The 27,818-nt window shown below is 36.1% G+C and overlaps 1 protein-coding gene across 1 annotated transcript; it reads left to right on the top strand.

The window, feature by feature from the left end:
- Nucleotides 1–5,461: 5,461 nt before the first annotated feature.
- itgb3b (integrin beta 3b) lies at nt 5,462–27,372 on the top strand. Its single transcript, XM_067368882.1, has 15 exons — nt 5,462–6,020; nt 6,553–6,638; nt 7,766–7,970; nt 8,043–8,295; nt 12,127–12,289; nt 12,410–12,571; nt 12,729–12,824; nt 12,923–13,012; nt 15,292–15,426; nt 17,646–18,072; nt 20,360–20,582; nt 22,305–22,405; nt 22,564–22,683; nt 24,050–24,216; nt 25,889–27,372. The coding sequence occupies exons 1-15, from the start codon at nt 5,945–5,947 to the stop codon at nt 25,955–25,957; spliced, it is 2,373 nt and encodes a 790-aa protein (XP_067224983.1). The 5' UTR covers nt 5,462–5,944; the 3' UTR covers nt 25,958–27,372.
- The last annotated feature ends 446 nt before the right edge of the window (nt 27,373–27,818 follow it).

Here is a 27,818-nt window from a genome sequence, read left to right as displayed (position 1 = left end):
TATAATCAGCTTTATATTCTCAGTATTATTTGGTCATTTATTATTTTTATTATTATTTTGTCATTTATTGGACAGATTTGGGTTTTTTAATGTGTCCTTTATGTTATCTGTTGCTATAGCATGATTTACAGCAAATATGGAGGAATATGGACAATAGAGGAATAAGGAACTGCTGCCGTTTTTCTCCATTGTTCTGTTTTGTGTTTGTAAAATATACTCATTACTTTGTATTCAGCAATGAAACTAATGTTATCCTGTGTTGTTGTGGGATCAAGAATTGGAATTGAGTCTCAGATTGTAAAACACAAGGAATATGTTTGATAAAAATGAATGATCATCTTTGAAAGCTTGATTAACATTTAAATCTGTTATATTAAGCCACAGGTTTTTATAATTCAAGACAGATTTATTAAAATGTGCAAGATCTTGCTCTTTAAAACTCTCAAATAAAGTCTGAGACATTGACTGGCATTAGTTCCTCTCTACTTAAAGGAACACTCCAAAATAGGCTCATTTTCCAACTCCCCTAGAGTTAAACAGTTGAGTTTTACCATTTTCGAATCCATTCAGCCGATCTCCGGTTCTGGCGGTAGGGGAGTTGGAAAATGAGCCTATTTTCAAAAAAAAAAAAAGTGGAGTGTTCCTTTTAAAGGTGTAATGTGTAAAATTTGGGAGGATCTATTGAAATGCAATATACTGTAATATAACTATGTTTTCAGTGGTGTATATCTTACATAATGAACCATTATATTGCTATTACCATAGAATGAGCCATTTCTATCTACATAGACCATGGGTCCCCCCTCCATGTCAACTCATCTAACCCTAAGCCTAACCCATCGCATTTCAGGGGTGGTCCCCTGGTAAAATTCGCATTCCAGGGGCTAAATATCGTATTATTTGGGGTCGATTCAACCCGCGGACATGAAAAACAACCCGATGCAACAGTGTAAAGGTAGCCCAATTCCGCGGGAAAACCGCAGACTTGGCAACACTGCACCGTCGCTTTTCTATTTTGCTTCGAAAGGGAGGGGTGAGCTGCCGTTGGTGGAAGTTCGCAACTTCACCGCTAGATGCCGCTAATTTACATACTCCACAAAGGTGTAGGCCAGGGGTATCCAAACTATGGCCCGAGGATGAATTTTAAGCGGCCCGCAGCTTGTCTATTAAAATATATTATGTGTGGCCTGCCATGCATAATTTACAAATCGTGCAGTTTCACAATGTCAACACAGGGCGGCAGTACTAGATTTTAGGCAAGGGAAACATTAAAGGGTTAGTTCACCCAAAAATGTCATTTATTACTTACCCTCATGCCATTCCACATCTGTAAGACCTTCGTTAATCTTCTAAACACAAATTAAGATATTTTAGTTGAAATCCGATGGCTCAGTGAGGCCTGCATAGGGAGCAATGACATTTCCTCTCATACCATCTATAAAGGTACTAAAAACATATTTAAATCAGTTGAGCACAGTGGTTCAATATTAATATTATAAAGCGACGAGAATATTTTTGGTGTGCCAAAAAAATAAATAAAATAACAACGACTTATTTAGTGATGGCCAATTTCAAAACACTGCTTCATGAAGCATCGGAGAAAAAAATGAATCAGTGTATCGAATCATGATTCAGATCGCGTGTCAAACTACCAACGGCTGAAATCACGTGACTTTGGCGCTCCGAACAGCAGATTCGATACAACGATTCATTTATGATCAGATGTTTCCTGAAGCATTGTTTTGAAACCGGTGTTGTGCCCAATTCCGACCCATCACTAAATAAATAAGTCGTTATTTTGTGAAAATTGTGAAACTGCAGCCTTTTATATAGTCGAGAGCTCGTGGGGCAGAGGGAGCGCATCTCTTAAAGGGGCGTGCTGAAAAAATCAGTGCATAGTTAATGATGCCCCAAAATAGGCAGTTAAAAAATTAATTAATTAAAAATCTATGGGCTATTTTATGGAAGCCCGTTTCCGCCACTAAAAAAAAAAAAAAAAACGCCACTTAAAAAAAAAAAAAAAAAAAAAAACCACTAAAAAAAAAAAAAAAAAAAGATTAATTGCGACTTTTTATCTCAGAATTGCGAGTTATAAAGTCAGAATTCTGAGATATAAAGTCGCAATTGCGTGATAAAAAGTCAGAATTCTGAGATATAAAGTCGCAATTGCGAGTTATAAAGTCAGAATTCTGAGATATAAAGTCGCAATTGCGAGTTATAAAGTCAGAATTCTGAGATATAAAGTCGCAATTGCGAGTTATAAAGTCAGAATTCTGAGATATAAAGTCGCAATTGCGAGTTATAAAGTCAGAATTCTGAGATATAAAGTCGCAATTGCGTGATAAAAAGTCAGAATTCTGAGATATAAAGTCGCAATTGCGTGATAAAAAGTCAGAATTCTGAGATATAAAGTCGCAATTGCGTGATAAAAAGTCAGAATTCTGACTTTTTTTCTCGCAATTAACTGATGGTCAGTATCTCTGTCTGTAACAGCGCATCCAACGATAGACGAGCTGCAGTGAAGTCTGAAGCTGTTGGATGTATTAAAATGTGCCACTTCAGCTTTGTCTGATTTATTGCGCCTCCGCCACAGCTGATTCTTCTTCTTCTTATGATTATTATGATATTGTTATTATCGTGTAAAATTCATTAGTGTATCCATTCTGTTAAAAACAACTTTTATTGTCCAAATACCTCGACTGTAATTTGCAGAATTGCATGATTCTATTTCTACCCTTGAGTTGCAAAGTTAATGAAACATGATAGGTATTGGTTGTTTTAGTATTAAGCCCACTAGATGGCAGTAAAAGCTGTTTTTTCTCCTTGAAACGCTGTGTACAAGGTTACCGTGGAAACATTCTATGCATATTCCTGCGTAATGCATATGTCCGGAGACTAATCTATATGTGTCTCCTCCAGTAAATTCAATATTTCTTTATTGGTAAATCGGCGCTAGAAATAATCCTTTATGATGTCCTCTATTTAATGTATAATAATAACAAAGCAGTAATCCTGATGGTCAGTCGCAATGAAAGGAAACGCAAGCAAAGAAAGAACTGTGAGAAATAACGTTTCACAGTAGTGAGAAAAAGTCAGAATTCTGAGATATAAAGTCGCAATTGCGAGAAATAAAGTCAGAATTCTGACTTTATATCACGCAATTGCGACTTTATATCTCAGAATTCTGACTTTATAACTCGCAATTGCGACTTTTTATCTCAGAATTCTGACTTTATAACTCGCAATTGCGACTTTATATCTCAGAATTCTGACTTTATAACTCGCAATTGCGACTTTATATCTCAGAATTCTGACTTTATAACTCGCAATTGCGACTTTATATCTCAGAATTCTGACTTTTTATCACGCAATTGCGACTTTATATCTCAGAATTCTGACTTTATATCACGCAATTGCGACTTTATATCTCAGAATTCTGACTTTATAACTCGCAATTCTGAGATAAAAAGTCGCAATTAATCTTTTTTTTTTTTTTTTTTAGTGGCTTTTTTTTTTTTTTTTTTTTAAGTGGCGTTTTTTTTTTTTTTTTTAGTGGCGGAAACGGGCTTCCATAGAGCTGAAACTTCACAGACATATTCAGGGGACACCTAGGACTTATATTTATAAAAAAACAATCTAGGGCACCTTTAATCAACAACATACCGGGCAAATCAGGAGTAGGCTACTGTAGGCTAACCGTGGTATATTGTCAGAAATGTAGGTTAATCTTATTTTATTTCATTTTTAATGTAGACTTGTATTAAATGGCAATAAGGCCACACTATTTTTGTCATAATCTTGGTTTTGTGCATTCGTATTTATATTAAATGTGTTTAGAGACTAAATAGCCTACCTTAAAGCCATTCTAGATATAAAAACAATATTTTTACTTTTTACCATGTAGTGAAGTGTGTGGTTTTACCTACGGTGATCTAATTAGAGTAGGCTACTTTTAATAAGAATAGAGTTCTAACTCAGTTATAATATAATATTTAAATTTCACCCTTTAAAAATGAGGTTAAGTTTTATAGATAGTGTTTGTGTATTAAATTTGCACCTGTGTCCTATCTCAAACTACTCTACTGTCAGCTCAAGCTTTTTTCAAATCTATGTTTTCAAGAAACAAAACATGTAGGAATAATTATATATATATATATATATATATATATATATATATATATATATATATATATATATACATATATATATATAAGGAACTGGCCCCCAGATGTGTCCACGACATCGAATCTGGCCCCCTTTTAAAAAAGTTTGGACACCCCTGGTGTAGGCTATCGTATACCTGATTCAATTCCTGAAGATGACCTTCATCTATAACATTCACCATTAAAAAGTTTAAGATGTCTTCAACTAAGAATTGAAGTCAAATGTTTGGTCGTTATTATGGCATTTCTGCTGGAATGCGTCGTTTATGTTTTATCCTCAGAAAAAGAAGAACAAGTAAAGTGCATGCAACAATAAAATCAGAGATAAGAGGTGAAATGTGTAAAGTACTCATTCAGGACCATTGTATGCTCTAACCTCTAAATTGTTACAGCTGAGAAGTGTGTGAAATGTGTTTGGTATCAATATTGTAGCAGTATTAGAACGGGTAATCAGGCTAGAAAGAGTTAAAATATGACAAAACAAAGACACTGATCTGGTGATGGATGATTTTATACTTAATAAAAGCTGATGTGATGAGTTGAGCTCATAATGTGTTAGCCAAGTCAAGTGAGGAAAATAACTTATTTTTGTATGCAGGTAAAGGTATCCTCCTTTGTGCCTCTTTTGTTTCAAACGTGTGACTGAATATCTGTGTTGAGTCCATGTAAGTTTTCAGTTTCACGCAATTGTAGTGCACTTATTGTTGAATTTGCACAAAAATCGAAAAGGATGTAAAAGACACTGAAAAAAAATCCACGTGACAGCACTTGTAAATGGGTGTTTTCCTGCATTGAGGTCAAACTGTTTGTTTTTGCTAAATGATAATATTAAAAACAGATGAAGAGAGAATTCTGTCCAAACGATTAAACTATTAAAAGTAAACATGTTCAAAGTTCAGCCACTAGAGGGAGAACAGTACCCACATCATCATCTGGGTAAATGATATCATTATAGTAATAGAGGAGATTAAAAAAAAAAATAATAGAGGAGATGCAAATGGGCTGGTAACTGTTGAAAATCATGTATCCAATGCATATGAAACAAGTTGTAAGATTTATATAGCCTAATACAGATAACGCGTTTCCTGTAAACCGTAGTCACTTGAAAATGACTTTTGAAGTGTCAAGAATTTCCCACTCTTGACACATTTGACTGAGGAAATGCATCATCTAAATTTCTCTGAAACCGATCTAAAAAAAAAAAAAGATGATTTGTTATTGTCTGGTTTGTTATCGATTTGTGTGTTGTAGGCTACATCTAACCAGCTTACTCAAGGATTGGGTAGGCAAGCTGATTCATTATCTAGATCCAGGTAATGACCAAAACCATATAAAAACAGAATGCTAACACAATGGCGATGTACAGTAACTTCATAGGCTATTTGTGCTATAGACCTGCAATTAGGCAGCCAATAGCCATGCCATATTTGATGTTAACAATATGATGATTCATATTCATCAGAAAAGTTAAAAAACATCTTTGTTCTGGTCATGTCGTAACACTGAGATCGTCGTATAAAAATACACTGTTTTGACCACTGTGGTCTTTTAAAAGTTACGGTTTCCATACAAGACGGCAAAATGTTCGTGAAGTCAGCCCCTCCTCTGCCCCCCTCTCGGAAATAAACCCAGTTCTGCCACAAATTTACTCTATATTTGGTGTTGGTCTGATGTCTATGCTGGAGCGTAAAGGAAGAGGAGGAGGAGGAGAAGGGCACAGCAAGCACAAACCGCCGGTGGACCAGAGAAGAGCGATAAACGCCTGTATCAACTGACCCGAGATGGAGAAAACTTCCTCCAAACTCTCAAGCTTATGGATTTATTGTGTGATTGTATTCCTAACTGATGCTGGACTAGGTACGTCCTGTCTTTTCAGTTTTCTGTAAACCTATTTATTGTGTCCCATAAAAACATTTCTGTCTTGCCTGATCGCATTTTGATATATTTTATCTTATTTTGATATATTTTTTTGATGATGTGGTTCAAGACAGAGGATGAAGGCTGTTTAATTTTGACTGTCAAATATTTAGTTTCTTTCTGTCTTTCTCTTTCCTTCTTTCTTACATTATCACTAAATTGGCCCCACTATAAAAGACTTAGGCATGTGTTTATTCAGTATGCACTTGTTTCAGTTATACCTTGAATATCTGACAGATCTAATAAAAGTCTAAATGTATGTGAACTTTATGAACTTTTGTGTTTGTAAAATGTTTTGTCTGATACATGCTGGTGATGGTGATCGTTTAATTCCCCTACAAATAGAGGAAATGAATCTGATCACATGTTAATGATTAGACATGTTTTTGTTTCTATAAACCTCCAGGCTGCAAGTTTTAATGCAGTTTAAATCCAGTTGGAGATCAAAAATGAGCATTTCTTTCTCTCCCAGGCTCCAACATCTGCACTTCTCGAGGAGCCAGCACATGTCAGCAGTGCCTGGCAGTGCATCCTACCTGTGCCTGGTGCTTTCAAGAGGTGTGGTACTCTACAATAATTTTTATGACTGAGCTGAACATGTTTACTTTAGATTTTAATGCTTTTAAAAAAAATCCTGGATGGAGTAGAAAGCTGTATGGTTGATAATATAATCAGACATTCTGTCAGACATCACCAGTATATTAATAACGCTCAGATCATGACATGAGATTGGCTGGATAAGGCTTAAATAGACCTTATCTCTGGGTCAAGAAATTGTTATGTCTTGTTTCATGACAAAACACATTTTTGCAACTTTGCTTCAATTACAGTTGAATTGTTTTTCAAGAACAAGGAGGAAGGAAGGAAAATCCATAAATTTGTCATGTCTCAATACAAAAAAAATTGTGGCTCAACCATTGGCCTGACTTGGACTACCATCTTTTTCAACCAATGCAGATGAGGCGGGGAGTGTTTGATTTGATTTTCGTAATTCTGTTTGCTGCAAAAATCTTTATTAAAGGGATACTTCACCCAAAAATTAAAAATTCGTTCATCTTCGGAACACAAATAAAGATCTTTTTGATGAAATCCGAGAGCTTTCTGTCCCTCCATAGACAGCTATTTGATTACAATTTTGACTCATATGAATTGAGTGGTTTCGTTTAATTTTCTGAAGAGACTCAATCGCTTAATATGATGAACAAATTTAATTGAGACTTTTATTCACATATAAACATTGATCAGCGAACATAAACGGAAGCTAAACTGAACCTGCTCGATGCGTGAGAACAAAACTCTTCCAGAAGCTCAAACCTGCTGCGTAACACAAGAGGACGAACCTCATTGGTTCACACACACACATCAAGCAAACATGCTAGAGCTTCCGTTTACCACAACTGATGTGTGAGTTGGTGAATGTTTAGTAAATATAAGCCTAAATTAAATCTGTTCATCATATAAAGTCTCAGACAATCTCTTTATGAACTTTTTGAAGCATCAAATTGGTTGTCAAAACTCTCAGATTTCATCAAAAAGATCTTCATTTGTGTTCAGAAGATGAACAAAAGTCTTACGGGTTTGGAATGACATGAGGGTGAGTAATTAATGACAGAATTTAAATTTTTGGGTGAACTAACCCTTTAAGTGCCCTGTACAAGTATAACTATATACCAAATGCTTATCAGGACTTTGGACAAGATGTGCCTGGCTCCTCCCGATGTGACCTGAAGAAGAACCTCATAGATGCAGGATGCAAGAGAGGAGCTCTGGAGTATCCCACCAGCAAAAAGAATGTGACAGAGAACAAGGATCTCAGTGACAAGGCCTCAGGATCCACCACCGACGTCACCCAGATCAAACCGCAGAGAATAAGCATCTCTCTGAGACCTGGTGAGTTCATCAACCCCAAAACAAATGACAAGTTCTTCCATTAGACTGAATTGTTACTTTGGCATTTCACAGATGATTCCCAGGTCTTCACGCTGAAAGTCCGTCAGGTTGAGGACTACCCAGTGGACTTGTATTATCTGATGGACCTGTCCTACTCCATGAATGACGACTTGTCTCAGTTGCGGCGACTGGGGCGAGGCCTGGCTGAAGAGATGAGTAAAACCACCAGTAATCTGCGCATGGGCTTTGGGGCTTTCGTGGATAAACCTGTGTCCCCGTACATGTACATCTCCCCTCAAGAGGCCGTGTTAAATCCCTGTTACTCGTGAGTGATGACATATATTTACATGCTGAACATAAACATTACAGATGATGGGTGTTTATTATAAACTTGTAATTGGGCGGTGTGCTGACAGAATCTGATATTACATCTTTAGACACACTGCTATTATGGTTGAAGTGTCTCCATTTGCTGAGTTACATACAAAATTAGTATTACACTGCAAGCTGTTTTCTAAAGCTTGAATGTTATGACGCAATGGGTGCCTGGAATTGCTCGTCAGTGAACAAAAAAAAAAAAAAGTGAGCAGAATGATGGTGTTAAAGATAACACTAATGCTCAAAATAAAGATACATCATAAACATAAATAAAGATGTTGCTATCTTAGCCTAATATGCTGAATTCTGGCACTAATGAAGCAGTTGTGTCAGCAGACAAAAATGTTGAACATGATTTAGCTAGACAAAGTTTTAAAAGTGATGAATTAAATGGCAAGAATCCTGATATGCTAACCTGTGAAGTTGATGAAAGTAACAGCATTGATTGTGAAGAGGTTCTGGTAAACATGCAAACAAGTTTGAGCTAGCTCTGAGTAATGATGATGAAATGGTTTCGTTTTTATGCCCTTATCGGAAGCTTTGCTCTTTGTAGTATTGTTTCTTTTTCACTTTTGATGATGAGTGACATTTGCATTGCATGTTTAAATGTGAATGGGGCTAGAGACTGTAGAAAGAGAGCACAGATATATAAAGTAATAAAACAGTATGAAGTTGATGTCCTGTTTTTACAGGAGACACATAGTGAAAGACTAAAGAGTGGGACTAAAGAGTGGGAGTCTATACTTCACTCAGTGGAGGAGTTGCAGTTTTGTTTAGTAAAAATTTCACTCCCTCATCTTTTCTAATAGAAGAGGTTGTTAAAGGTAGATGTTTAAAGATAAAAGCTCAATTTGAAGATCATGTTTTTGTTTTTGTTTGTATATATGTGTAACGGAGGCCAGCTAGTAGTTGCCGTGCAAGTAAACCTCACTCCTCCGATCTCAAGAGATGCTTTAGTGACTGACGCTAGGAGTTGCCTTTAGCCTCCTTGTTAGAGCGTCCGACTCCCACGCCGGATACCCAGGTTCAAAAGTTAAAGACTCTCCTTACAGCAGAAGAGACTGAATTACTTAGGAGATATTGCATGAGAGAAATTACTACCAATGAAAAGAACTTTTTTCCAAAGTTATTGATTTCACCAAATTTAGAGGAGTCTAGTGGAATTTTTCTGGAATCAGAAAAATGAATGGACATGGATTTTGAAGAAGTGAATGTCAAGAAATTGTACAAGTCATGTGTTAAAGGTGCCCTAGAACTTTTTTTTTAAAAGATGTAATATAAGTCTAAGGTGTCCCCTGAATGTGTCTGTGAAGTTTCAGCTCAAAATACCCCATAGATTTTTTTTAATTCATTTTTTTAACTGCCTATTTTGGGGGATAATTAAAAATGAGCCGATTCAGGGTGTTTGGCCCTTTAAATCTCGTGCTCCACGCCCCAAGAGCTCACGCCTGCCTTAAACAACATGAAAAAAGTTCAAACAGCTAATATAACCCTCAAAATGGATCTTTACAAAGTGTTCGTCATGCAACATGTCTAATCGCATAAGTACAGTGTTTATTTTGATGTTTACATCTGATTCTGAATTAGTTTGAGGCTATGCTCCGTGGCTAATGGCTAATGCTACACTGTTGGAGAGATTTATAAAGAATGAAGTTGTGTTTATGAATTATACAGACTGCAAGTGTTTAAAATTGAAAATGGCGACGGCTCTTGTCTCTGTGAATACAGTAAGAAATTATGGTAACTTTAACCACATTTAACAGTACATTAGCAACATGCTAAAAGACAATTTACAAATATCACTAAAAAATCATGTTATCATGAATCATGTCAGTTATTATTGCTCCATCTGCCATTTTTTGCTATTGTTCTTGCTTGCTTACCTGCATAAAGTCTGATGATTCAGCTGGGCACATCCAGACGGTAATACTGGCTGCCCTTGTGTAATGCCTCAATCATGAGCTGGCATATGCAAATATTGGGGGCGTACATATTAATGATCCCGACTGTTACGTAACAGTCGGTGTTATGTTGAGATTCGCCTGTTCTTCAGAGGTCTTTTAAACAAATGAGATTTATATAAGGAGGAGGAAACAATGGAGTTTGAGACTCACTGTATGCGGGACAACGGAGTTGGAGATCCACGTGCTGGCTTTATTAATTGGATGAGCGTAGTCATACAGGCAGAGGGTCAAACACCAGCAAACAGATACAGGAGGGCAAGGTAAAAGAGTAATCCAAACACAGGCAAAGGTCTAGGCAGGTAGCAAACGATCATAAACAAGGAAACAGTCCAGGGTCAAAAACACAGGCTAGGCTAGGCAAGGCAAGGCACAAGGAACTCTGAAACAAGGTCGGATACAAGGCTAAACAATAATCAGCAATGTGTGTCGTCATCTTCTTTCAGTTTTATAGCTTTCATCGTTAAAGTTGCATACCGCCACCTACTATATTGGAGTGTGTAAAATCATGGCTTCATTGATCTTTTTTAAATTCTTTTACCTATACCTGTTTCTTGCATAAACTTCATTAATGCCTCAACAACTTCACTTTGAGAATTTCCTATACCTAAAATGCTTCTTATATCCCACTCCCTCCCTATTTTAATAATACATTCTTTAAATTTTCTTCTCTCTTCCTGAAATTTTCTACATTTTATTAAAACACGTATTAAAAAAAAATTCTTTACAATTACAAACCTCACATTTATCAGAGTTTATTTTACTCATAAGAAATAACATTTTTAAGTCTTGTGTGTCCTAACCATAATCTTGTATAGATTTCCTCTCTATTTCTACTGTTAAATGTTCTAACTTTAATTGATTTTTGAACACTGTAATATTCTCTTCCTTTATTATCTAAATCCCACATTTTTTGCCATTTTTGTCAATATTACTTTTTATTATAGCTTTACCTTCATTTTTTCCAAGAGAAATCTCAATTTTGTCAGTAAGATTTAGAGATTTTTTGCTAATTTATCAGCTTCCTCATTACCCCAACAAAACTGAACATCTATTTGCAATCTTTCTAAATAAATTTAACAAGGCTGTATACATTTCTATTAAAATATCTTCTCTAGTTGTTTTGCTAGAAGTAAGAGTCTGTAATATTGCTGCTGAATCAGACTATATTATCACTCTGTCCGGTTTGACTTTCTCCACCCATTGTAAAACCAGAGAAGCAATGTGTGTGTGTTTGAGTGCAGCTTATAAAGTGTCACTGATGGGAAACAGGTGTGAGTGTATGATATCGATTCCTAGGTGGGGAATTGTGGGAAATGGAGTCCATATGAGAATAGAGCACGGACCCAGGGCACATGTAACAATGTGATGTTAGTGATGAAAGTCCTTTTTGCTCTCAGAGAGAGACCATTTTTCATGCTTTTATGCACTGTTAGAGACCTTTATTTGAGGTTTTACAAAATGACAAATTACAAAAAGTCATTTGATGAAGAATTTTCGATGCAAATTTTTATCTTTGGTGTTAAATATACAAGGAGACGACAGAGAGAGTGTCAGCTGTAAGTAGGAAAGATAAAATTGAACAAAATCAGGAATTTAATCTTGTGTCCATTTTTGGTGCTATGGTAAAGTCAAGATTGTTCATTGATTTTAGTTTTTATAAAGCTATTTCATGTATTGCAATGTTTTTAGAATATATTAAATTATGTTTTATAAGTAGGAAATGCATTGTAATAAAGGTGTTTTTAAAAATCAAATCTCTCTCTCTCTCTCTCTCTCTCTCTCTCTCTCTATATATATATATATATATATGCTAGAATCCCCTACAAATGCCAGCCTCAGTTTGGCTACAGACATGTTCTGTCTCTGACGGAGGAAGTGGGCCGCTTTACAGAGGAAGTGAAGAAACAGAAGGTGTCTCGGAACAGGGACGCCCCAGAGGGAGGCTTTGACGCCATCATACAGGCAGCCGTGTGCAAGGTTGAACTAGCTAAACAAGCAAAAAGAAATACACTTTATAAGAAGTGGCAACTTTATAAGTATTTTTGGCTTACAGTCATTTTGACCTCTCATATTTGACCATTTTTGTCTTTCTCCCAGGACAAAATTGGTTGGAGACCAGGTGCATCTCATTTACTGGTTTTCACCACAGATGCCAAGACACATGTGGCACTGGATGGACGCCTGGCGGGAATTGTGCGGCCCAATGACGGCCAATGCTATGTGGGAACAGATAACATCTACAATATGTCTACAACTATGGTAGTGATCCTTTTAAGTACTTTTCCACACAAACTTGATGCAGTTTGGGTGGAACATATAGACATAACATTCATTTTGATGGAATATTTAGTATTAGACACGCTATAAAGTGTGTACAACATTTTACTTTTAATCATGCATGCTAACATTTTTTCAGGACTACCCATCACTGGCATTAATCACAGAGAAAATGTCAGAAAACAATATAAATCTCATCTTTGCTGTGACTAGCCATGTGGAATCACTTTATAAGGTAAGAAGGTTATTAAATGTTACTATAAATCAATATGGTAAATGTCTGATAATTTTTTTTAAGGACAGTTTTTAAGAATTCTCCTCTATCCATTGTAGAACTACAGTGAGCTGATCCCTGGTACTGCAGTCGGAACGCTGTCCGAGGATTCTCATAATGTCATCCAGCTGATCCAGGATGCATATGCTGTAATGTCCTTTTTTACATATACGAAAATAAATTTCTGGGTTCAATACAACTTAAAAGGTTAGTTCACCCAAAAATGAAAATTCTGTCATTAATTACTCACCCTTATGTCGTTCCAAACCTTTAAGACCTTCATTCATCTTCAGAACACAAATTAAGATATTTTTGCTCAGTGAGGCCTCCATTGACAGCAAGATAATTAACACTTTCAGATGCCCAGAAAGTTACTAAAGACATATTTAAAACAGTTCATGTGACTACAGTGGTTCAACCTTAAAGGTCCCGTTCTTCGTGATCCCATGTTTCAAACTTTAGTTAGTGTGTAATGTTGTTGTTAGAGTATAAATAAAATCTGTAAAATTTTAAAGCTCAAAGTTCAATGCCAAGCGAGATATTTTATTTAACAGAAGTCGCCTACATCGAACGGCCAGTTTGGACTACATCCCTCTACTTCCTTCTTTAATGACGTCACTAAAACAGTTTTTTGACTAACCTACGCCCACAGGAATACACAAAAAAGGGGGCGTGGACTTGTTGCGATCCCACGGAGAAGAGCAAGAGTTGCGTTTGTAGAGTGTGTTTGTCGCCATGTTGTCGAAACAGTATTATTTTCATCCCGCAGTCCAATCACCTTTGTTTGGCCTTCCCAGGGACGCTGTACTTAGAGATCAATGGTTACAATTTATGTTTAACTCGGTTCCCGAAAATTATGTGGTATCCTTACTGCAATAGTTAATGTTGGACTGCAGTGCACATAATGGCCACAAGAGGGGACTATGTTTATGTATATGGCTGTTTTCCGTATGAGGTACTCTTCTGAGTGAGTGCTAACGTTGTACATTTCCTGTCGCTGCTTGTGGAGATTAAAGAGTTCAGTCTCTCGGGAATTGTCTTTTGTGTTCATTCGGCACAACACCACAATAATCCACATGTAAAACTATGTGCAGCACACGTTATGGTAAGAGGCGTGACCTTTCCGGAGCGCCTAAGGAGCGCTAAGCTGCTGTTGAATCCCAACACAGGAACCGCTGGCACAATCCGAACTCGTTACGTATTTCTGAAGGAGGGACTTCATAGAACAAGGAAGCCATCAGCCCGTTTTTATGACAGTGGAAACAGCGGTATACAGATAAGTAAATTATGTGAAAAATACTGTGTTTTTTTACACGCGAAACATGAACACATGTTATATTGCACACTATAAACACAATCAAAGCTTCAAAAAAAACACGAAAAACGGGACCTTTAATATTATGAGGCAATGAGAATATTTTTTGTGCGCCAAAAAACCCCGAAATAATGACTTTTTTCAACAATTTCTAGTGATGGGCAATTTCAAAACACTGCTTCATGAAGCTTTACGATTTTTTACGATCAGTGGTTCGGAGTGTGTATCAAACTGCCAAAGTCACGTGATTTAAGTAAACAAGGCTTCGTTACGTCATAAGTGTTTCAAAATTTCAATGCTTCACCACTTGGCATGACTTTGGCAGTTTGATATGAGCTCCAAACCACTGATTCGAAACAAAAGATTTGTAAAACTTTGAAGCTTCATGAAGCAGTGTTTTGAAATCACCCATCATTAGATATTGTTGAATAAAGTCTTTTGTTTTTTTTGTTTTTTGACACACAAAAAGTATTCTCATTGCATCATAACCTTAAGTTTGAACCACTATAGTCACATGAACTGTTAAATATATCTTTAGTAGTTTTCTGGGCATTGAAAGTGTTAATTGTTTTGCTGGCAATGGAGGCCTCACTGAGCCATTGGATTTTATGAAAAATATCTTAATTTTTGATCCAAAGATGAACGCGGGTCTTACGGGTGTGGAACGACATGAGGGTGAGTAATTAATGACAAAATTTACATTTTTGGGTGAACTAACCCTTTAAGTGACAATTTACTGCTGGCAAGACAGGCTTTTAATAAATCTTGGCTCTCTATGCAATTTAATCTGTAGTTTTATCAAAAACCTTGCATCATCTGACAGAACTTTGCTGGCAAATAAAAAGGGATAAAAACTGGGTCCAGGTAACAAAGAGAAAGAGTACACACTGTTCAGTCAAGATGTGTTGTTTACCACATAAAATAATGTGATTTTTGTTTCAAAAATGACTTAAAATGATTTTCTGTGATGATCCACATTATGCCACATATGGTATCAATAAAAATGAACTTGTGTTGAACCTGGAACATTCCTTCAAAAGGCTTTACTCCATTCACATGGTCTGTGGTCACTGATCTCTTGTTTGCTGTTGTGTTTGTGTGTTTTTGTAACAGAAACTGCGCTCTAAGGTTGAGCTGGAGCTCTTGAATGTCCCTGAAGAGCTCAGTCTGACATTTAATGCCACATGTCTCAATGGAGAGGTCATCCCTGGGCTAAGATCCTGCTCTGGCCTCAAAAGAGGAGATACCGTCAGTATTGCTCTTCTTTTTTTCTCTCTTTCTGTCCATCTCTCTACTTTTCTCCATCTATCTATAAAACCTATACCTATAAAATTCCTGGTGTTGCTTAACTAAACCACTTATTCCAAAACTCCACTGGGGTCAATTTGGTCATTTCCTTCACTTTCAGTCTCCCACTCTGATGTTTTGACATATTCCACAAGAAGAGGAGCACAGGAAATATCCCTTCTAATGTGCAATCAACTGCCTTCCTTGATAAATGAGTTGCAGAAATATTGCGGTTCCACTCCCTTCCTTGTAAATGGTTAACTGTAAAGACTTACACACATACAGGACAAGTGGGTGTAACTTCGCCATTACTCATTTTGCTGAGTGTGTCTAGGCATCGGACTTGCCTCTTTCCTGTTTTCTGTCATACTGCTCTGACTCACACCATCCAGCCTTCAGTCCAGACTGTCTGTCATTCCAACACACTCACTGTCAACAGTGGAAGGATAAGACTCACATATGTCATGTACATGATGGCTAAACATCCCCAAAATAAATATAAATAAAATAGATTTTAAAATAGTATTTTCTTTTTCAACTATTATTTTATATTGTATTAGATTGTGTTATTTTTCCCTACAAAAAATTCTTCAAATGAAGAAGGAAAAAAAAACATTATTGTGGCAGATGAGTATTGAATTGACATTGTTAGATAATATATTTAAATTAATTGTAATTAAAATATTTAATTAATAATTATATTTTTTAATCTAAATAAAGTTTATTTAAATATTATTGAATATACACTACCATTTAAAGGTGCCGAAGAACATGTTTTTAAAAGATGTAATATAAGTCTAAGGTGTCCCCTGAATGTGTCTGTGTAGTTTCAGCTCAAAATACCCCATAGATTAAAAAAAAAAATTTAACTGCTTATTTTGGGGCATCATTATAAATGCGCCGATTCAGGGTGTGCGTCCACTTCTTTAATTCTCGTGCTCCACGCCCCAAGAGCTCGCACCTGCCTTAAACAACATAAAAAAAGTTCACACAGCTAATATAACCCTCAAAATGGATCTTTACAAAGTGTTCGTCATGCAGCATGTCTGATCGCATAAGTATGGTATTTATTTGGATGTTTACATTGATTCTGAATGAGTTTGAGGCTATGCTATGTGGCTAAAGCTAACATTACACACTGTTGGAGAGATTTATAAAGAATGAAGTTGTGTTTATGAATTATACAGACTTCTAGTGTTTAAAAAATGAAAATAACAACAGTCTTGTCTCCGTGAATACAGTAAGAAAGTATGGTAATTTTAACCACATTTAACAGTACATTAGCAACATGCTAATGAAACATTTAGAAAGACAATTTACAAACACCACTAAAAATATCATGTAATCATGGATCATGTCAGTTATTATTGCTCCATCTGCCATTTTCCGCTATTGTTCTAGCTTGCTTACCTAGTCTGATGATTCAGCTGGGCACATCCAGACGTTCTGCCATTGTGTAATGCCTTGAACATGGGCTGGCATATGCCAGAATATTGGGGGCGTACATATTACTGATCCCGACTGTTACGTAACAGTCTGTGTTATGTTGAGATTCGCCTGTTCTTCGGAGGTCTTTTAAACAAATGAGATTTATATAAGAAAAAGGAAACGATGGAGTTTGAGACTCACTGTAACTATATAACTATTGTTATTCAACTATGCCAAAATAAATTAAATTTTTGAATCTAGGGCACCTTTAAAGGTTTATGGTAATTTTTGAAAAAAGTCTCTTATGCTTACCGAGGCTGGATTTATTTGATCAAAAATACATTAAAAACAGTAATATTCTGAAATCATATTTAATATTTACAATCAAAAATTTTAATTTTAACATATTTTAAAGTTTTATTTATTCCTGTGATTCACGAACCATTACTCTGTTGAAATCAATCAGTTGTGCCGCTCAATATTTTTTTGGAAACTATGATATTCTTTGTTTAATTAAAAGCAGCATTTATTTGAAATACTAACTTATTGTAGCAATGTAAAATTCATTTTTGTCACTTTCAATCAATTTATTAAAAGTATTAATTAAAAAAGAAATCTTACTGACCCCAAACTTTTAAATGGTAGTGTGAGCTTAACACTGTCCCACAGTTCAAATTAATAATCTTTAATAATGTTTTTGAACACTGGTGCTCTGTAACAACCCTGCATTTCCTTCAATATCATCTTTCCAGGTGTCCTTTAGCGTAGAAGCTCGGGCCAGGGGCTGTCCCAAGGAAAAGCGCAAGACCTTTACCATCAAACCAGTGGGCTTTAAAGACACGTTGCAGATCACAGTCAACTTTGAGTGTGAGTGTAAATGCCAAGCTAAGGCAGAGCCCGACAGTCCCATCTGTCACCACGGCAATGGCACCTATGAGTGTGGAATCTGCCTGTGTAACCCAGGACGATTGGGTCCCAGGTGTGAGTGTGCAGAAGGGGACTACAGCCCCACCGAGCAGGATGCCTGCACTGGGCCGGACAAAGTGATCTGCAGCGGTCGTGGAGACTGCGTGTGCGGCCAATGCGTGTGCCACAATAATGATTTCGGCAAAGTGTGGGGGAAGAGGTGTGAGTGTGACGATTTCAGCTGCTTGCGGTACAAAGGAGAGCTCTGCTCAGGTAAGGTCAGGGGAAGCTAGATGTACTTTGTTAACAGTGAGTTTTATTATTACACTATTGGTTTATAAATGGATGTGACATTATGGAGTACCACAAAGCTCAGACCATTGCTTTTCACCCTGAACATGCTACCCTTAGGAGATTTCATTAGGAAACATGGTGTTAATTTTCACTGTTATGCTGATAATATTCAGCTCTATATTTCTTTGAGGCCTGATGAAACATACCAATTCACAAAACTAACGGAATGCATAGTTGATATAAAAAAAAAAATGGATGACTAGTAATTTACTACTTCTAAGTTCAGAAAAAACAGAAGTTTTAATAATTTTAAATGCAAAATATAAAAAATGCAGTCAGTGGCACTTTCAAACCTAGACTTCTTCTGCCAACCACTCTGATTACATAACGAACAACTCTGAGTCAGTTCTTTTTAGTGAATCAAAACCATGCAGTGCAACCAGTGTAGTTTGATTCCCAGATGAATGATTCTTAGGAGTCAGTTCTTTTTAGTGAATAAAAAACACAGTACAACCAATGTGGTCAGATTTCTGAACAAATGAATCTTATGAGTTGGTTTGTTTTAGTGAATCAAAATTGTACAGTACAACAAGTGTAGTCTGATTCCCCAACAAACTGTTTTTAGTGAAACAGAGACACACAGTTTACAAATTACTGTTACCTATGTGCTGTATTTAAGGTTTGTAGTTACTGTCTTTTTGTTCATATGAAGCTTTTTCAGTAAAAAAGAAAAAAAGAATAAAAATAATGTTACAATATTTTTGTTTCAGATGTAGTTGATCATGTAGACATATAGACATTTGACATCCAGAAATTGTCTAAATATTTTTGTTTTCATTTTAAACCATGTACATTTTATTTTACTATTTAAAATCTTACAAAGATCGTTTTGCCTTAATATTATTTGCTTGAATATTGTGCTGGTGTTAAGGGTCCAAATACTTTTTATGGCTACTGCATTCCAGCCTTGACTAACTCACAACCAGCAGGATATTAGAATAAAGGCTCTGTTTTTCACAGCCTGCTATTTTGTACAAAAGTCTTTCTTTACGAGTAAGATTCTCTGTTCCCTGCCTCACATCACCTCAAAGGAATTACCTACAATAACACTAAAATGTCTCCTGCGTTAGTCGAAGAACAAGCTTCTCTTATAAATAAACATGCTCTGTGGGACTTGGCAGGCTAAACCATGTGTTGACCTATTTGAGACATGTGTGTTTGTTCTTCAGACGAGGTGCTGATGTTCCACTGGGGCGAGTTTGAGTTGGAATGGCCGAATAGTTTATGTGAAATTAAAAAATGCTGTAGTGCACCTCTTGAAGTTGTGTACCTCTTGGAAGGGGGTTGGTTTCTCCCTTAAGCAGAACCAGATCTTGGTATTCGTGATTCCAAAAGATTTCACAGTGTACCTTTGACGTAAAAAAGTTTTTAGTCTCTTAAATCAGCAAGAAGTTTCTTAAAGCCTCAATAGCTTATTCCCACAGGCCCAAAGTTATCCAGAAAATGCCTTTCTGTGTTGTCACACACTGATGATGTAATTGAACCAAGATTAGCCCAGTGAGGGAGTAAAGTACTGTTTGGGCTGATGTGAAGGGTTTGTATTGTTTTTCTGTGGGAAGAATAATTACATGCATTACAATGTTATTTTTAACATTTGGTTAGCCATTGTTTTATTTCCATTATGTTTTTAATTTAGCTGCATCATTGTGTTTTCAACCAAACTCCCAGATCACATATAAGCACTGTTTTGCTAAGGCATTGTAATCTCCTACACAAACATGCACACAGCCGCAGATATACTTATAATTATAACTGTAAATCGTGCATGTAATGGGCCTCAGGATTCCGCCATTGAATGTCAAGTGAAATACATTGTAATGCTTATCATATTAATTCTGTCACATTCTTGACATTCACCAGCACCAGATGTCCATTTTTAGAAATGTGTGTGATTGAAAAAGAAAGATGGATCTGTTTGACAGCATTAAAGCATGGTTTCCAGTGGGGAATTTAATTTGTGAACCATGGAAAGCCTCAGCATAATATTTGGGAATTAGTCATTTTTTTCAATGCATGTGTGGAATGTACAACTCCTTACATGAGGTACTTTTATTGGCTCAAGTTCAGTTCAAACTAACCCTAATTACATTATGGGACTGAACATTATTCATCCTGGAAAGCTTTCTTGCAAGGGTCAAACATACAGTCATGTGGAACCTGCTTACTTATATGTTTGTGTTATTTTTCCTTTCATGGCTCATTCCAGGTCATGGCACTTGTACCTGTGGTTTTTGCCAGTGTGATCCAGACTGGAAGGGGGAGAACTGCAATTGTTCTACTCGTACAGACACCTGTATGTCCAGCTTGGGATTGCTGTGCAGTGGTCGTGGTCAGTGTGTGTGTGGGAGCTGTGAGTGCACTCAGCCTGGGGCCTACGGCTCCACCTGCGACAAATGCCCCACCTGCCCTGATGCCTGCACCCTGAAGAAGTGAGCCTACTATTGATATTAAGTATAACATAACATGTTTGGAATAGCATACTACCATTCTACTGTTTCTACAATGTGGGTATATGCTTTACACAGTATAAAATAAGATAACAATTAAAATAATAATTTGGATTTCCAATTGACCCTTCACCAGGAGTTTGATTGACAGGTGATCTAACCAATCATAACACCGAATCCGCCATTTTGTCCTACAAACCAGTCAGGGGAGTTAGCAGATTAACATAGGTGGACTTGAACTTGAAAAAAGGTGTGTACTGACGTCTTTCCGCGATTAAAACAACATTCCTTCGTTTCCTTATGATGTTCATTCATGTTTATTTGATGCTATAAATGAACTAGTAGGAAGAGATGATCAGTTCCGCTATGTTTTTCACTGTGTGAGCGAGAGATTGGCATGGCTTGTCGGACATAGCAACAGTAACTAAAGGGGGCGGGTCTTTGCGAACAGTCAATTGGATGGCAGTCATTGAATTAAACATGCAGTATGATGAGGTCATGTGACCACAATGTAACATACTAGTATTTGAAATGTTTATTTTTGCATAAGACATTCTGTTTAATATACCATACATTTTTTACAGTATGGAAGTACACAGTTTCCACTGTACACAGTATTCAGTAAGCCAGTGGTTCTCAACCAGATGGCCAGGGCCCGTTAGAGGCCCTCAAGATGACTTATTATAAATCAAAATGAGACAAAACACCTAAAAATCATAAAATAGTTCTTATTTCCGTTCACCCTGTTAACCACTTCATTTTTATAAAGAATATACATTTTTCTAGTTATGTCAACTAATATTTTGTTGGGTACAAATTAAGGCTATCGTCTTTCTAAACACTGCTTTTAACCCTGGGTAAAGGAACGATTCACACTTGGAATTTAGAAACAGGATTAGCACGGCTTTTTACCCGGGGTTATGCTTTTTGCTGTGTTAACTCCGTATTGCGGCGCCAAACTTGTACAGTGTGAAATGATGCAGTGTTAGAATGTTAGCGCTAGACGCTTAGCAGCAGACAACCATGGCGTGCCTCTTATTTGCCTGCTTTGGACAGTGACAGAAACACTACGCATTGTATATAACCAGTAAATTCAGCGTTTGGGAGGTACAATGTCAAATACTGACAGAAAATGTGACAATTTGAGTGAAAAAGAGACCGTTTCAATCTTAACTTCATAGTCTGAAATGTCCATTCAGTATAAACTTGATAGTACAGTCGGCTAAACTAGGATGCACAATGCCAGAGCTATGTAAACAGGTCACGTGCTGCGTTTATGCAATCAATGACACTGACACAGCAAATATGCTAACAGGAACGTTAACCCAGGGTTTAGGAATGTACAATGTGAAACATCATCTTACGAATACTCTGGATTAATTGTTAACCCCGGGTAAATTATGAGCAATGTGAAACGTGAAGCAAGATAACCCAGGATTCTGTTTACCCGGGTTTTAGAATGAACCAAGGTTAACTATTTCTATTGTGAGTAAAAATTATTTTTAAAGGGTTAGATCACCCAGAAATAAAAACTCATTAATTACTCACCCTCATGTTGTTCCAAACCCTAAAGACCTTCGTTCATATTCGGAACACAAATAAAGAACTAGTATTCCAAATAGTATTCCATTCCAAACATAGCCAACAATTGTATGTCAAGTAAAATATTTTTATGTCTTTAAACTTTTTTTTTCTTTTCTCTAGGGACTGTGTAGAGTGTAAGCACTTTAAGAGGGGGAAACTCTTCGATGATGAAACCTGCAATCGAATCTGCAGAGATGAAATAAGACTGGTGGATGATCTGGGTACTGTTATCACATTCATTTTGTAATAGATAATAACCAAAACATTGGTCATTTAATGAACAATAATAATAATAATAATAATATAAAACATATTATTATCATGACAGCCATCCAGCTTTCTTCTGTAAGCTTTTTTGTAACCCTCTGTTACTCAACAGTGTTCCATGATAAGAATGCAGTAAATTGCACCTATAAGGATGAGGATGACTGCGTGCAAAGGTTTCAGTACTATGAGGATAACAGTGGCAAATCCATCTTGTCTCTGGTCAAAGAGCCAGGTAACATCCTTTCAATGCTCTCACTGCTAAAAAAAAATCTGGTCATCAGTGTCCAGATTATAACAAAGGTGGCTGGAGAAGATAAAAGCATATTATTTATGGTACTAGTGTTTATTTTATTTTTTGATATTAGAGATTTGAGAATACAGAAGTTTATAGGTGTTTGTGTAAGCGTGTGACGGCTGTAAATTCAGGAGCCCGCAGTGAGAGTCTGCTGCTCTGCTTTAATTGACACACATGTGGAACATGGGCTCTATTCGTGAAGCACACATCTCCAAAACCCAGGGAGCACCCCACCTTGTAAAAACACACAGCAATAAACAACATCCAAGCTACTGAGGAACCTGCTGACAGTGTAATTCCTACTAAGACAGGAATGGTTCAGACAGGAAGCAAAGAGACAGACACAAGACACTGTAGAGAAGAGTGCTTACAGATTATTTTTCAAAATTCTGAAAAAATTAAATCAAGGTACATAAACACTACTGTTTAAAAGTTTAGGGTCAGTAAGAGTTTCAGTTTTAAAAGAATTTAATAATTTTATTCAGCAAGGACGCATTGAATTGCTCAAAAGTGGAGTAAAAATCAAAAACAGTCATTTAAATTGTAATAATATTTCAAATTATTAATATAAAATGTTTTTTTTAATAAAATAAATGCAGCCTTAGTGAGCATAAAGGCCCATTCAAAAACTTGTTCTGAAATAGTTTTCAATGATAATGTTGCTCTGTGTCATTATGGCAAGCTGTTTTAACATGTAATGCTTAAAAGTCCTAGTATCTATTTTCATGCTACTAGTATTTATTGTTTAGATACTAGTATCTATACCATTAGGTGCTAGTACTATTCATTAGCTACTAGTGCTTATTCTTTAGTTACTAGTACTTATTTATTAGCTCTTGATACTCATTCATTAGACAGTAGTACCTATTAAATAGACATTATTACTTATTCATTAGAAACTAGTTCCTATTAAATAGATACTAGTACTTATTATTAAATACTAATACTTATGCATTAGATACTAGTACCTATTAAATAGATACTAGTACATTTTAAGGATTGAATGTTAAATTGGCTTGCCATAGTGCCATTTTTGTGTGGACTCTGCTATTCTTTTGTATTTATAAGGATTTTTTATAACTATATCTTTATCGTTATTATTATAGTTATCGTCCCCGGTGCGAACAAGCTTTTAGAGACTTTTAAAAACTTAAAAAACTTACCAACATCAGACTTTTAAACAGTAGTGTAAATGCAAGTAAACACACTTAGTTCTGAAATTTTGCTTTTTTTTTTTCTTTTTTTTTTAAATTGTTGACTGTTAAAGCATCTCTCAATCACATTTCCTTTTTCTCTGTACTAGACTGCCCTAAAGGCCCTGATATCTTGGTGGTGCTTCTGTCAGTAGCTGGTGCCATATTGTTCTTGGGTCTGGCCGCCCTGCTTATCTGGAAACTGCTTATCACCATCCATGATCGCCGTGAATTTGCTAAGTTCGAGGAGGAGCGGGCACGTGCAAAGTGGGAAACGGTTAGTGAAGTGTAAAAATATGCACAAAATCCACTTTGTGCATACTGCAGTACATTTCAGACAGAAGTGATCAAAGACCTCAGGATACATAACAAAACGCATTTACACTCACACACCCCTCTGTTTAATGTAAAAAGCTCAAATTACTGTGTCTAAGTAGCTTGGTGAACTATAGATGTTGGCAGGATGATTTTACTGTTTCAGTGGCATGCTGTTTTTCCCCTCAGAACAAAGGAAACGCCTCCGTACCCTCGGGCAAGTTTTGTTTCAAATTATCCAATGCTAATTAGGCTTTCCCCAGTGAGGTCTCGAACCACATGTGAACCCACTTAACCTTTATCCTGAAATATGTGTAATCCCAGCCAACAAAAATATGTTCCAAGAACGTTTTGCTAACATTCCCTTTTATTTATTGAAACGTTATTTCTGAATGTTCTCTGAACATCCAGTTTATTTAAGTCCCCCTGCATCAATGATTTTATCCCTTAAAAATTCATCTTTGATAATCTTCGATTACATATTTAAACTTTTTTTTCTGTATAAATAATTTTGTCATGCCTTAAAATAGTTGATCTGTAGCTCTATACCCTTGCTTCATTTAGTATACATGGCTCTATAAATATGCAAATTAGTCTCCGCCTCCACTAAACCACTCCAGCTCGGATGACCTGATCTACTCTGTCAACTGTAGTAAATGCTACACAATGGCAAGTGGAAATATTGGTTTAATTCAGCCATATATGTTTTAACCAGAAACAGATTAAGAAGAAGAGGAAGAGCAAATTATACAAGGTTGTGTACAAATGGATGTATCAGAATGGTAATGCGTTTTATGTATTGCTCTCTACAACGCTGGACACATAACAGTAGTTGATATGATTAGAATTTGGCTTGACAATCAAACAGCTAATAATGTGTTGCTAATATTACACAAACCATGATCCTGTTCGCCATCAGAGTCAGACAGCTGGCTTCTAAAAATCAGCATCATTAGAATGTTTTGAACATCAGAGAAAGGCATATAGTTCATCATAACATCATAATAAACATCATATACATAATTCACCTGAAACATTGCTATGTATCTGATTGTTCCTGTCACTTCTTAAAGGTGTTCTAGTGCTCACTGATAGGAAAAGCCCCACTCTCTTTGATATTCAGCAATGGTGTTGACTGAATTTGCACATGGATTATCTTAAAGCATAGTAAAAACACCACATAGACATAAAAACAACATTTAAAAAAGTGATTTGCACCACAGTGGCTTTTTAAATGGTTTTAAAAATATCTTGGTTATGCGAACATTAAGGGAATGTTTTATCATTTCGCAAACATTATGGGAATGTTGCTAACAAGTGTTAGCATTAAAAAATGCTAGAAGGATATCCAACTAAAACGTTTCAGAAGAAAAGTCCCATTAAGGATGTAAAAATACCAACATTTTAAGAACATTTTTTAAAGACCAGATAAGTCTGAATGAATGTTTTATTAATGTTACTGGAAGATGTTTGCTCATAACTTTGAGAGGACCTTGCCAGAATGTTAGCCGTTCTGCTAACGTTCCCTGTTAGCTGAGCTATGACTGTTGTTTAAGTAAGAAGGGTTTAGGCTAGCATATTGGTCAATTGTAGACTGGTATAAATGCACACTGAATTCATTTTTATTCTTGCAGGGCCACAACCCCCTCTACAAAGGTGCCACTTCAACATTCACAAACATCACATATCGAGGCAAGGACTGACCGCAGAGAGCAGAGGAAGAACTGGACAGCATTCATAAATTTATAAGGTTTAAAAGTGTTTCCTTCAAGGTTTCTTTTTTTTATTACGCAAATTGAACACGAACAGGAAAGGATTGTACATATTTTGTTGTTGTACATATGTAAAGTCAAAAATGGCACCTCTGTGGAAGTCTTTCTGTTTGTCACTGGATGAATGATAATCTTTACATTTGCTTCTTACATGACTATATTTGTCAGCACAGTGACTGGAGAGATCGACACTTCCTTCCTCTCCCTGATCCTTCACTCTGTGTAGTGGCAGATATGAATGATAAAAAGCCTGAGTGATCTTTCCAACTACTGATGGCCTGTGGTAACACTGAGTCCCTCATTGTGAACATAAAATATTCTAAATATAAGCTGTTCTCTTTGCTGTGGTTATAGCTGTATTAATATTATGCATCTTCAATATCCTAGAGGTAGCTTTATCACACTGGCCTTTAATACACAGTTTTGGTAGGATTCACAAATCCAAGTAATGTATAAAAATTTGCAGACTTTTTCTGTCTCCAGCATTCACCAAAAATAGACACAGTGTAATTATTTGTCTTGCAGAATGACCTTAAAGGTCAAAAAGTACCTCACAGCTCAAGTGCAAACAATTGTAACATTGCTCTCTATTGGGAAATATATGAAATCCTGGAATTTGTTCTTTTTTAGTGCTGTCAGACATGTCACATTACATATGACATATGTTATGTGTTAATTAAATAGTTAGACAGAAATTAAAAAAAAAATGTTTTAAATGTTTTTGGAAAAATATAATAAATTTAATGTGATACTTAAGTGCAATGTCATTACCTATCCTAATATCTAGTGATGCCACACACTTACATATTAATATCAATAAAAAAACAAATTAAACATGATGTATATATATTTTTTTGTTTGTTTTTGTTTCATGCTGAGTTAAAATGTATTATTAATATTTTAATTAATATTAATTAATAGTATTTTAATAATGACTAATCTTTGCTGTGCAAAGGCATGTTCTGTAGATATGACTCTATATGTATTGACCTACAGCACCACCTACTGGACTGATATTACAACTACAACTCTTCTTTATCAAGACACTGTTAGATATTAAGTTTTTTAGGTTTTACGTGCAGGAGATAATTTACTATAGAAAATGTACATTTACTGTATATCCTCAAAATGTTTTGAAAGGACATTTTCTGAAATCTGATTCACTCAAGTGTAAAAGCATCCATGTTATTATTATATTGCCATTGTATTAAATGTTTGCAAAGTGGGACAGCTAGTAAACCCGAAACACTTTGTCACACCAGATATCATAAAATGGGTCATCACTGCTAATGTTAATCATCTATAATTAGGTGTTCTGTTAGGCCATACTAAAACCATTAAAGGGTTAGTTCACCCCGAAATGAAAATTCTGTCATTTATTACTCACCTTCACGCCGTTCCACACCTGTAAGACCTTCGTTAATCTTCAGAACACAAATTAAGATATTTTAATTGAAATCCGATAGCTCTGTGAGGCCTCCATAGGGAGCAATGACACTTCCTCTCTCAAGATCCATAAAGGTACTAAAACATATTTAAATCGGTTCATGTGAGTACAGTGGTTCAATATTAATATTATAAAGCGACGAGAATATTTTTGGAGCGCCAAAAAAACAAAATAACGACTTATTTAGTGATGGCTGATTTCAAAACAATGCTTCAGGGAGCATCGGAGCACAGATGAATCAGTGTATCAAATCTGCTGTTCGGAGCGCCAAAGTCACGTGATTTCAGCCGTTGGCAGTTTAACACGCGATCTGAATCATGATTCGATACACTGAATCATAATGCT

Source organism: Chanodichthys erythropterus, chromosome 19, assembly GCF_024489055.1.
Source record: "Chanodichthys erythropterus isolate Z2021 chromosome 19, ASM2448905v1, whole genome shotgun sequence".
Classification (NCBI taxonomy): domain Eukaryota; kingdom Metazoa; phylum Chordata; class Actinopteri; order Cypriniformes; family Xenocyprididae; genus Chanodichthys; species Chanodichthys erythropterus.
Note: the sequence above shows the minus strand (reverse complement) of the source record. Positions and strands in the feature narration are given on the sequence as shown.